The sequence below is a fragment of the Excalfactoria chinensis genome, chromosome 1 (genome assembly GCF_039878825.1).
Source record: "Excalfactoria chinensis isolate bCotChi1 chromosome 1, bCotChi1.hap2, whole genome shotgun sequence".
NCBI classification, from domain to species: Eukaryota; Metazoa; Chordata; class Aves; order Galliformes; family Phasianidae; genus Excalfactoria; species Excalfactoria chinensis.
Genome location: NC_092825.1, coordinates 62,979,393 through 62,992,895, shown reverse-complemented (window position 1 = coordinate 62,992,895; position 13,503 = coordinate 62,979,393). Strand labels below are relative to the sequence as shown.

The 13,503-nt window shown below is 37.1% G+C and overlaps 1 protein-coding gene across 13 annotated transcripts in view; it reads right to left on the bottom strand.

Moving 5' to 3' along the window:
• SOX5 (SRY-box transcription factor 5) overlaps nt 1-13,503 on the bottom strand; it is a 642,538-nt gene that overhangs the window by 51,364 nt on the left and 577,671 nt on the right. For 12 of the 13 annotated variants that reach the window (XM_072349118.1, XM_072349139.1, XM_072349148.1 and 9 more), the window contains one exon: nt 1,657-1,803. In XM_072349118.1, coding sequence (XP_072205219.1) covers nt 1,657-1,803 — 147 coding nt within the window. The remainder of the gene's footprint in view (nt 1-1,656; nt 1,804-13,503) is intronic. The other variant, XM_072349091.1, reaches the window with a different exon arrangement.

Sequence of the window (13,503 nt, the reverse complement as noted above, 5' to 3'; positions counted from 1 at the left end):
AAATCAATGTCTTGGATTTCCAGGCTGAGCTTGGAGGTCACAGCCACTCTATCATTTCTCAGCATTATCCTTTCTCTTTCTCTCGCTCTCTCTCTGAGCTTCCAACTGGCACACAGCAGATTGAAAACAGCATGCATCACAGGGCTCACGCTGCACAATTTTACAGCCTTTTGGAGCCCCCTTCCTTTCCTTGTGGCCCACTCTTTTTTTTTTTTTTCCCCAGCAATTTGAAAGTAAGTTTTGTTTGTGTCCTATAAGACTGCAAGCCAAAGGCATTGGGACACCTAGGAGTATGAGAAAGCAATAAAACACAAGAGAGAACAGAGCTGATCTTGACAGCTGCCAGCAAGACGGTTGTGCTTGATGTTACCCGTAGATACAGAAGGCTTTAAAATTCCACAATTGCCACAAAATAAATACTGTGTCCCCTTAGATCTCACCAGAAGTCCTGCGTGCACACAAGAGATCCAAAATCAACACAGGGATGTTAATTGTAGTGGGTCTAGCAAGCCACTAGCCACACACAAAAACCCCACGTAAAATGCAGAAAAATCTCTTGTTAACCATAAACACAACATCCAGGAAATAAAAAGTACCATCAGGCACTGCATGGCTTTGTGATCCCAGCTCTACAGAATATAAAAGGCCAAGCCAAGGATAAACTTCAGGAATCCAGCAAGTCTCTACAGAGGAGAAAAGGAAGAAATGTCGACCTAAAGACTGATTTGTTAACACAACAGCCGCTGGTTCCACACAATCTATTTTATCCTTGGACTCACTGAGCTGACAATGGTATTATGCAATTGTCTGGTTATTTTTAATCTGGGCTACTTTACTGTTAGGGTAAAAAACAAGACACTATTGTCAATTCAAGGAATCTTTTCTGACATGATAAAGGACATGGACAGCATGCTAGAGGACACTGAAAAAACAGAAAGGACAAATTTTATCAAGCTCTTGCTGTCACCCAGATGAGCCTGCTTCTTCCCTGCATTCCTTTGCTAAATTCTTCCTAACTATTTTGCAACAACTAAGAAGTGCCATTCAGTTTTGACTGGTTACTTTTGCTTGGCTGAGGTGTACGCTGAGCACATCTTCCCTTGGATGTAGTGTGTTTTTTTTTATAACTGTTAACTGGCCAAGCACTGTCAGCATTATATAGATGTGACTGCAAGCTGCTAACTCAACCTCTTAAATTTGCAGACATACTTGACCAGATATGGCTAAGACTAGTCATCAGATCACTTTGCTGTATAAGCAGGTCTCAGCTTAGTCTGCAACACAACACACATTGCCTCAGAGACTTAGTCTTCCATAAACTCCCAGCTAACCCCACAACAGGATCTGGCTACCTTTGAAATACCCTTCTGGTATTGCTGATTGCTGATATGGCTGCAGTTTGGAATCCTGAAAGGAAATGGCAGTTGTGTGCTGGCATGGGAGGCCTGCCACCTTACACACTATCCATTACTGAAGATGGAGGGAATCAGTGTGATAGCTAGGGCACTGCAAGGGAACTCACTAAGAATATTCTCTTATTTCACATAGGCATTGTGAAAACAAAGCTGAGAGACACACAGATAACAGTCAGAAAAAAATGTACATGTACTTGTCAATACTGTCAGGAATGCTATGCCACGGGGCCTGGTACAGTACCTTGCTTTTGGGAGGAGGGCTGTTTGTGCTCTTGTCTGTGTGGATGCTGGTAGGCGATACGGCAGCACCAAGGCTACCCTGGGATATGCCAGGTATCTTGCCTCCTGGAGATACTTGCATTGCAGCAAGTTGGGCAGCATACAACTGCTGTAAAAACAAAAACAAACACAAAGAGACAAAGAAAGAGAGAGGAAAAAATCATCAATAAATAATTTTCCAAAACCTTCTCCTACTGTAGATTTTATCTTTACATTCTGATGGGTATTTTTTTTTATTTGACACACTGGCATATTTCAAATCAAAAATTGCCATCTCAAAATTTTGTAATTCATTCCTCTGGGATGAATGGCAGACATCACCATGAGAAGTGTCCTAGCTTCCATGTGTGCCCAGGGTTTCAAAACAAGTAACAAAAGCTAATCTTCATGGCTTGCCTGAACCACTGGGCAATCCTTCCTTTCCTGAGAGGACTCAGCTGTAACAGCATCTCCAGCAATAATATGCTTTGAGCACCATGCAACTCACACCATGTTCAATATGTCAGTTTCCATGCTACCATTTTACACTTCTTCATATTTCTTTCTGTAAATGTCTTGTATGCATAGGCTGTAAGGTGTATGAGGCTGGAAATGACAAAATTCCTTTCCTTCTTTTATTGTAAAAGTCCACTCTTAGATGGGTCCTGGAGCACCAATACACATAAATATAAAAATATGGTTGGTAACATGCTGTTCACTAGCAATTGGAAGCTCCAGCCAGGATTAAGAACTCTTTTGGTGGGAGATGAAAAACAGATACAGAGTGGTAACGTTTTGCTCCCTTAGAACCAAACTAGTGAGGCACTTTAACCACTTATTTGAATATTAGCATGTGAATTATTACAAACACAGTCACCTGTTTAACATTAAGTGCTACACTAAAAGTTTCATAGACAGTGGTCAAAAGCAGAGAGACAACAGGCAAACTGGCAGTGCCTGAAAGCTCCATTGACTTCTCAGTAAAAAGTGAAGAAAATAAAATATGATGGGCAGCAATTGCTGATGCTTTGTGAACAGTAAGAAATTCACATGAAGCCGAGTAGAAGTTGGATGCCTGAGAGAGCAGGTAATGTGATAACATTCAGTCCTTAAACTCAGTTTCAAAGATTCATGCTATGGTATTATTTGTGCTGTGCAGTACATGTGTAATGTGTAATGCTCAGCTGTACACACTGCCTGCAGGTGCTACCTGAGCTTCTGAGATGCAATATGACAAGAGATAACATGCAGGAACATGTAAGTGGACATGAAAAACATAGGATTTTCAATATGGCTAGTCTAAGATAGTCTTGCTTGTGTTTCTTAGTTGTTCTGCTGTTGTTTTTTAATTAACTGCATACGTTGATAAAAGAACAAATGTCAGAATGGAGGACACAATGGAACGCTAACCAATCCCAGCAAATTTGAAAGAGGAGAATGAGGACTCAGTGTAATAATCTTAATGGGAGAATTCCACATAGAACTGTGAAAAAGATAAAGAAACACTGCTCATGTGAGCTCAGAGTATGTAAGTCCTGTAGCAAAGACTTAACTAGATCAACTGAGGACAACTTACTGTACCAAGGCTAGGACAACTCAGTGGAGAAGAAATGACTAATGCATGTACATCATCTCAAATCTAGACTCTGTTCCATGGTTCCCTGTATAAACTCCCCTCTTCACTGGTAAACAATCTTAACCCTTTCATGTAATTTCATCCCATTTCTACACCTTTAAGTGTAATCAGACTCCAAGTTCTTACTTATTTCTTTTTCACTCATTCTATTCTTTTCAGACTTCCTATTCCTTTCAGTTTTGAATCCTTTTAATCTCTTCTACTTTGATCACTGCTTTTTCCTTATTTTTCTGTACTTCTTAATCACCATTTATCCATCTCTCTGTTTAGTCTCACTCTCCTTCCATATCACCCATTCATTCATCTGTTCTCTCCCTGCCTCTTCCTCGAATTTATTTATTCATTTATTCCATGTGTTACCCTCAGCCAGCCAGAGCCAAATAGATGCAAATCAACTACAGATAAAAGTCATCAAAAACAATCCAGCCACAAATCAGTCACAGATTCAAACGCATGTAATTTATCAGTGGAAGTTCATATCCATTCATTCGTTCAGAAGAAGAATAAATCCAGCAGGGAGAAAGGAACAAGGGTTTGTGTGAACCAGAGGAGATCTGCAGCAGGGAGTTCAAGGAAAATCAAGTCAGCAATATGTATGAATTAATATATCAGAAGGGCAACAGTTGTTTAAGAAATAGGGTGCATGACTAGAGAATAACTCAATACAATCAGACTCTGGTCAGGATAGAGTGGATCAAGATTTTGCCTTTTTTTTTTGCTCCTTATGAATAAGTTGACAAAACAAACTGAGGCAAATACGAAAAAAAAAAAAAAGAAAAAGAAAAAGAAAAAGAAAAAAAGAAAAAAAAAGAAAAAGAAAAAAAGAAAAAAAAAGAAAAGAAAGATAGATAAAAAGTGACTATTGAGCAGGAAAGGTTCAAGTTCACTGAGAATCTATAAATTAGATATTGGATAATGAGTGTAGAATGGAAATAAAAGTAAAACCAACAACATTAGTTCAGACACTGAGATCCTGAACCAACACTGATAAGCTAGACAGGGACTGACCTGTTGAGGACAGTATCCCACAAATTTCTGTAAGCCTTTGGGGCAGTATTTTCAAAAAGTAAAGGAAATATCTACTTCAAGTAGCTTTCAGTCTTCAGATGAGGTCCAAGGAATGAATAATTAGCACTAAGTCACATGAAATACTTGCATAACACAGTAAGATTCTTAACGAGACTACCATCTAAGACCAATCGAGTGGTCACTGAGAATGTGTTGCTCCTCCTTCCAGTACTGTCATCAATCGCCTTTTTGACAACATTTGCAAACAAGATGATTATAGAATCACAGAATCACAAGGTTGGAAAAGACCTACAAGATCATCTAATCCAACTGTCCTCCTATTACTGTTGCTACCACAAATGGTGACTGAATAGGGATGGGGGATGGATTTCCCTATGCAACAGTCCAGGAGAAAAAACATCTTTTTAGGAGATGAGTGGAATATATGGAAATTCCAACCATTTTGTAACTCAGTTAAGGGAATATACCTAAAGACAGATTTTCTTACAAGAGAGTTGAGCAAAGTAATTTAGAAAGAGGGGTGGAAGAAAACCTATAAAGCCTTCATTCATGCTTTTCACAAACTTAGTCCTCCTGCTATCAGTTTTAACATCTCACCTCTATTTAATAGATTTGGAAAATTGAAAATAAACATTAAATAAAACTTTATAAGAGGTCTCTTGTAAGAGTAACCTCTTATGAAGTCCCTTCCTAGTACACAAAGCAACTATTCTACTGAAAAGCAACATCAGGCCCAGCTCTGAAGCAAAAAACATCTATCTTACGAAACTGCAATGGTCTGATTTCTATTTAACAAATAGGATTGCTCCAAACATTAATATAAAATAAAATAAAATAAAATAAAATAAAATAAAATAAAATAAAATAAAATAAAATAAAATAAAATAAAATAAAATAAAGACAGAAAGATAAAACATGCAGTGCATTTCTTAAACTGTCAATATTTTTGAGCTTTGACATTATCAAACTTCTCTGTTAATAGTCAGCTGTTATAGGACACAATGACCTTTAACTTATACCCAAGGAAAGTGCATTGGTGTGACCAAGTGCTGTGAATCAAGGCAGCTAAGTGACAAGAATCTGTGCGTTCATTTCACAGACAAACCAAACTCAAACAAAAGAGCATTTCTACCTCACCATCACGATTTCAACAGTGTAGGAATCAGTCTCTCTTAAAAAATCTGACCATCACCAGAAATATATACATTTTTCACAGTAACAAAATCAAGACTACAAAAAGTGATACAAAGTTATTGCATATCACCACTGTAATACACTGTTCTTGAGCCTCTCAAGACGTACATCAAAGAGGACCTCCTCAAACCACTTACACAACCTATAGCTAACCTAAAGACCCAGACTCAAATTCCAGCATCTAAGGAGTCATTTTGCTCCACTGCAACTCATACAGGACTTCCAAATGGTAGCTGTTGACTGGTTTACTGTTACTGAGGTATTTAGTTGAAAATAGCTGAAATCAATGAAGCACTATAGCTTTAGACAATTTGTTGGTTTTCTTTTGTACTATACATAAATAAGGAAAATAGTCTGCTTTTAGTAAGATAGACAGTATGTCTTCAAGGAGGCAGAACTGGGTTTTTCTGAAAAAGTAATTAAAAAGTAACATCTATTGTTTGCTTATAACTACACAACTATGCTTCGGCTCCCCTGCCCATGTGTAACATTGCATGCCTTGTTAATGTTTTCTCATTAACCTCTTATGAAAATCTGTATGGAAGCAAAATCATCAGAACAAAAGCATGATATGATACACTTTGCAATGAGCAGGAGGTACAGTTATTTTTATAATATTGCCCCTCTGCTTGTAAGCTATTAAACAAAAATTTCCCATTCTCCCTAGGTCACCACTAAAACCATTTATAATTCTTCCAATATATTAAACAGAAATATTCAGCTGAACTCTCCAAATGGACTAGCTGTAACAGCTCCAGGCTTGATGATTCTCTAGAACATCAATAGCAAAAGCCTTAAGGTTAGACCGGCTTTGAAAACTTTCCCCTTGGGCATTGTTGTTACATGTTAACAATGCTCATTACTGCTTTGAGGTTACACTAAAAATGAATTCTTGTTCTATTAATACAGAAAATGAGAATGAGATTTAATAGCAATTTTAAAAAGGGTTGAACAAAGTGTTAGCAATTACACAGACTGAGATAGCTGATTCAAGCACCTATAGACATTTAGTTTACGGTATCATCTCTTATTAAAATAGTTTTATTAGTGAACACAAGAGAATAAGATCTGATATTAAAAAAGGGAGAGAGAGACAGGTGATACTGGAAATCAAATCAGTTACTGCAGTGAGTTTGTTTCTGATATCAACTAATTCCTCAGTGGAGTTAGCACAGTGATGAATTTACAAACCACTGTGCTTAAATATTTGAACTGTTGACTGATCCAATACTTCTATTTCTGTGTCATTCTAAAACCTATCATTAAAAATATACACATGAATGGCCTTGTTTTGACTTCACAGCCCTGATGGCTTTGATTTTTGCATAATCTCAGGGAAAAAAAAATGGTATAAATTGAGATTCTCTCATTCAGAATGCACTGATTTAATTTTCCTTACCTTAAATTCTGCACTTATATAAGGCATGCAAAGTGTTTGATTATGGCAGAAAGAATTAATTTTGGATCTGTTCAGTTTTGCAGTGTTTCTGTTGCTTTTTCTTTAATTAAAAAGGTCATAAGGAATCAGAAGAAAAGAATTCACTTAAACATTTGACACATCCTACTGTAAGATGGATTTTTAAAAGTAGGAGCAATACAGAAGAAAAGATAACTATAGAAATATAGAATTAAAGCTGCCCTCAGAAATGGTCAGTAGCAATTCTTTCTGGATCTATAAAAAATGTTCTTCATCTCTCTCTTCATTATATAACTGAAAGGTACAGATGCCAAATTTTCATCTTTTGTGTGTCTGAGTTTCCTTCAAAGATTCTCAGTTCAAATCAGTCGGTTTCTTTTTTAACATGTATACTAATTTGTGTGTTCAAAACTTCATCAAAAGCTTTAAATGTCATTTGCTTGCACCAACTGGGAGATTTTCAGAAAACAGAGACGATACATAAACGCAAATCTAGTATGCTCCTTTAAAATGTAACCCACCAAAAAAAGCCACTGTGAAGTAGATTTAACTCAGTTCAGTGCTTGATGTTGCTAGCTTTTACACTGGGCTGTTTTCACCTTATGACAATGTAACTTGGGATCCTGAGATGCACTTGTTTTGTATTTATTTATTTTTTCACTAGCATCCTGAATAGAGTTGGATAATTATTATTGTTCTAACTATTGAATATCTTTACCACATCCATTTCCCATAAGAAATTGCCCTGGCTCCCAGTGCTGAGGTGTGCACAGGTCTGATATAGACTCTTACTAGTGAAGAACCTTGTCTGAGATAGTGCTTTCTTTATTCACCAGGTGAAAAGTAGCAAGTTGGATGAATTTGTCCCAAACCTGTGAACCAGACAGGGACTACAGAAGATGTACTAAATGTTGAAAAGCTAAATTGTTCTTTTCTGTGGCCACAGTAACCAGTTAACTTCTGAAAGCTTCCATCCTAACTGTGCTCGCCATTGAGTCTAGGGAAGGAAGAGAGGTATGTAAATCATGAATCATGAAAGAACAATATATATTTGAAAGTTAAGACTGCAAATTAAAAGATAAGTAACAACTCCTGACTAAAAGAAGCACATTAACACTTGGCAGAACTGCCTAGAGAAATGATGGATTCTGACTCTTGATGCTTCAGTCAGATCAGGTGTATTTGTGGAAGATAAACTTTTAATGAGGAACTGATTATGCTCAACAATATTCTACATCTTGTTTAGTCAGACTAGACAATCCAATAGTCTCTTTAGCCTTAGACAATCTGAGACTTCCTTAGAAAGAAACGTTAAGAAAAACAAGTTCTCATTAGAAAAACTGTAAAGCATTCACAAGCTGAACAAGGCTTCTTTTATACGCTTAGTACATGCAAGTTACAAACACAGCCTTGTAACTACCATCTCTCTCATATTAGAAAAACACTACTTTTAGAATCAGTAACCGCAAGTCTCCATAAAATATGATTCTGGTAGCTGATCTCTCTGGTTCCAGGCCCAGAGTCCTTATTCCTGAGAATAATCCCACTGTAGTCAACAGGACTGCTCTGCCCATGCCATGCTGAATGTGCTAGTTCTTTTTTTAATTTGGAACTTCCATGGTATGACCAGCTGGGGATCCCTGGCATTCAGGAACAAGGCTGGAGTCCAGGTCACTGAAAAACTGAATGAATTTTAAGTCTCTATTTAGACTAATGAAGACTTCTATCATCACTGCAGTACATTCCAATAATGCCTGCTTTGCTGGTGAAAGAGTGGATAAAGTCAGAAATGTAGGTACAATTTGTGGCGTCTGTGAGTTTTGTTTGAAATAAATTTCCACAGATAGGACAATCATTTTAGGTAAAGTACAGCTATGTTTGTATTTATAGGGTCTCTTATAGGAAAAACAGTAACCATTCTATGGCACTCTAAATATGCTAATGCATTCAGTATTCTCTGAAAAGTATCTTTTAATTCTACCAATGGTAATGCGAGTCAAATTCTAACAAGATAAGAACCAGCACCCAGAACATCAACTGACCATTCCTGGTCACAGGAAGGCTGTAGGAATCTCTTGATTAGAGCCTAGACCTCATGGCTCCTTTGTCTTGTGCCTTAACAAGAAGACAATCCTTCCACAGGATGTAACTGTAGGAACATATCTATAGACACTTCCTATCAGAGACTAGTAAAATCTATTAGTTTCTGTGATAAAATATCATTGTAAATTGTGTGTTTAAGATTGCCTGCTCTTTACAAATGAAGGTTTTTTTTTTTTGAACTGGAAAACTGCCCAAGTGCCCTACATATTCATATATATCTTGTTCACACCATTTGACAGTAATTGAAATAGAGTGACTATAAGGAATGCATGTTGAAGAGGAAACTGGATAACATCTTCTGGAAAAAGCTTGTTGGATGAAACTTTGCAGATGAACAGTGTTCCCTTCAATGGAAGCAATTAATATTGTATATTAAAAAAAAATAAAAAAATTGGCCAATAATTTATTCCTAGTTGTAGTGTGCTGTGCATCAGCAGAATGTTACTCTTGCTGCCACTGCTATTACGTATTTCTATGTCAGGAAAACATTTTTGTTGAAATAAATATAAAGGCATTTCTTTGAAGTAAGCACATACTTTTGACAGCATGTTTAGTAAGGAGAATATAGTCAGATGGGCAGCAGCAATCCAGAAGACCAACAACCAGGCTCTGTAACTTAAGAACAGGCATTTGTTTTGTAAACTGCAATCCCTTTATCACAAGCTGACTATTCCGTAATGAAGATGAAGTGCTTGTATGAGGGTTCCACGTGGAGACTTATATCCCAGCACAGCTTTTCTGAATTAGAAGCTTGAAATGAGCAAAGTGGCACAGACATTATATTCTTGTAGGAAAAAACTCCCTACTGCCTATTTGTTTACCACAAGTATGTTTCCCAAGAGCTTATTATTTGATATATCTAGATTTTTGGCAACTACCTCCGAGCACCTGATTTCTGTAAGTGTATTTTCCCATTTGAGAGAGCAAAATTCTGTGAGTGGCCATTTGACAAAATACTTATTTCATATTACATTGCTTCACTTGACTGGTACTGTATATAATCATTCATTGTTATCCATTAAGTGACTAGAGTAGTTAATAAGCAAACACTGTTAGCAGAATTACTGTAAATAAAGTTCTACGTATTTCAGATTGCTGAGCTATAATTAAGGCATTTCACTATTTTACACACATCTCCTAAGCAACTATTTCTCCAATGTTATTTATACACTTTCTGTTTGCATTTTAAGTTGCTGTATTCAGCAGGGAATTAAGTCAAGAAAACTCTGTGCCTGCTTTATGACTGATACTGATTTGCTTCAGATACGAAAACTATTTCTTCTGAAGAGCAGAGCTCATGGTGCAAAGATTAAGGTCAACTGCATTTCTTGTTTTTATAGTATGAATTTGTTCACTGGAATGTTGACGTGGCACCAGGTCCTTATTGTCTGATGATTATAGTATCCCTCCATGAACTATTCCCCTCTTCTTCAGAAATGAAGTTGAGCAATATGAATTTTGCAGTATATACAGAGCACAGCACTCTCACCCTGCTCTAGAAAACCTGTTGTGAGAAGCTGTGCTAAGATTTCTGCAATACTGAAGTCTCTCATTAGAGGTAGAAGAAGGATGATAATCAGCTACCAAAAGAACCAGTGCCATGTTATCAAAGTAAGTTTGGGGTAGGAGACGAAGAATAAATGAAAGAACAAAAATAAGTTGAACAAATTCACCTGGATATTTTTGCCTGTGTACTTCCTAAAGGTCCTCCATGGATATATTCATTAATAACAGTAACAAACACTGAAATGCAAAATGTATTCTTTCTATTGCTTCCCCTGTGACATAAAAATTTCTGAGCCTGGAGAACCATGCAATCATATCTGTTGTCCTTGAAAGTATAAATTAACATTGTTCTTTCATTCTGATGTGTACAGAAGCTCAATGACATCCATTCAGATCCTTCAAAAGCTTAATTTGCTCTTTTGAACCGAGCTGTATTATCTAGTCAAAGGGTCTGGAAAAAGGCACAGGAGACAGAGACTGACAAACTCTTAATCCATCATAAGCAACTTTCAACACAGCTCACTTTCACAGGCTCAGAGAGCCACTGCTACTCTCTTCCACTTTGGGTAGAGACGAAAGATTGTGACATTTGTGCCTTGAAGGCGAACGAAGGACTGAATGCACTTGATCTGCCTGCCTTGTGCCAAACCTCCCCAAAAAGAACAGATAAAGCAGGAAGTACGGGTAGAAGAACACTGAAATGGAGGGACTGGTGGTGAATAGAGCATCTGAGCTGCAGAAGAAAACATACTTATCTTAAGAGCTGAACTAAAGCAAACTGATTCGTAGAACAGTTTTGAAGAATTATTTATTTTCTCTTTGCTTTCTTCCTTACCAAGGAGTGCTAATAGGATGTGACATGGCCTCTTTATTCAGCTGAAGTAGTTATTTTTATTTTTATGTTATTTTTGGAGGTGAAGAATCCACCTACCTTTCATGCAATTTTTGTTCATGTTCACTGCTTTACATGCTTACCAGCAAGGAGATCCAGAAAGCTGAGAAGTCTTACCTTGTCCTACGGGATCCTATTGTGAAGTCAAGGTGTCAATATGGGGCACCAGCTCACTTTCCCATCATCATAGTACAGAAGAGTTTTTGAAAGTTCTATCTCATATGCACATTTCCTCCGGCTCAGTTCCCCTCTTCTCTAATATTTCTGGTTATGACTTCAGTTAAAGCTTTCAGAAAAAGTAAACTGCGCTTACTAAACCCATAAGAAAACTGTAATTCCGATCAATCAGCCCAACTTTGATCTAGAACCTCACTGAATCTGAGTAAACTTGATTTGTGTTTCAAATGAGAAAACCAGCTGAATTTTGCTCTGATTTTCATCAGCGAGTTCTATGCACTTTTAAACTCACCAAAGTGCCTAACTTTAAACTACCTCTTTGCTATAAGCTGGATAACTTCGATGCTTAAAAACAAATGCATGCTTGTTGAAGGATGGTTGAGATTAGAAGATGGAAGGCTACAAAAAGTAAATGCTGGAGTGTGTAGAGAAGAGCTGAGAAAGTACAAAAGCAATTAATTCCTTATTTCGTAGTTTTCTCAACATATAGAAGTGCTTATTTAATGAAATGAAGTAGTAGAAACAAAACTGAAAAGCTATTAAGTCTTTTAATTCTTTGATTTTATGATAAAAATGGGTTTGGTCTTTAAAACTCCCCCTGCAATGAAGCCCATAAAACTCAAGAGCTTAAAAACTTCTGTGAAGTTTTGGCACAAACTTCTCAGGAAATAACATCAGAAACTGTTTTCTGTTTCATCTCATTATTTCCATGCTTCCCATTACTAAATGTAACGGGAAGAGTGACACTCTACATATTCCATTAGGACACATACAGAAATTTAATTCCTAATTCCCAGAGACTTTGTTTCCCCAAAAGTGGTCTCTGAAAAATTCTGAAATCCTTTAGGATTCAGTTTCTGAGTCTCACCAGTGTGAAAGCACAGACACTAAAGTCCAATGATACTGCATGGTCAGATTTCAGCCCACACATGAAAAGCCTTAAATCTATCCTGGAACTCACTCTACTATGTCTCTTCTGGCACATTCTGCACTCAAGTTTAAGAAGTTGAAGGCACAACATAACATGACTGAAGGTCAAAGGGAATTATATTTTTAACTTTTGTTTTCCTCTCATGCTGTGCATCACCCAAAAGTAAAAAGAGTTTATACAAGCTTTGGAACTTTGCATTTAACTCAGAGGAATTTGACGGCTAATTCTAGAATCACTAATTTATACAGATAACAAATGTGATGTTAGAACCTCATGTTCCTGTAACAAGTGTGTGCATTCTACTTTTCAGTATCAAGCTGACCAAGGGAAACTATATATAGTTCTAGAGAAGTGTGCCAGATCAAAAGCTCTTGTGACCAGAGGATCTCCATGCACTTGTCTAACAAGCACTTCAATGATAGTTGAGCAACACAAGCTTCTCTGTTTTTTTTTTTTTTCCACTGGAACCCTTTCATTCTGACAAAAGCTGGGAAGTGCCAGGCTCCTCTGGTTCACCTGAGCAACTCTATGGAAGCATCCCCTCCGTCTTTTGACTACAAATCTTTTGCCCATAAATCTAAATGGCATGAATACAGATATCTCTCCTCCTCCCTTCTGTTTTTCAGGCAAAAAAAAGGCTGTCATTTATTGGCAACTGTCATTTATAGGGCTGCAATACTAACTAATCTCTTACAGAATCCTCCATAGGCAAGGAGGATCTTCCTTTCTGCAGCCACTAACGCATACTATATTGACAAAAGCTCTGTAATTCATTAGTACACCTGATGCATCAGTGACTCATTAAAATTGTTTTTTGTAACTGTTGCAAGGCACTGGATACATTTTTAAAATTAGATTCCTAAGTGAAAGTGGGGAATTTTAAAAATTCTTCCCTTCATGCCAATTTCTTATGTGGAACTTTTCGTAACATAAAAATGGATCAGA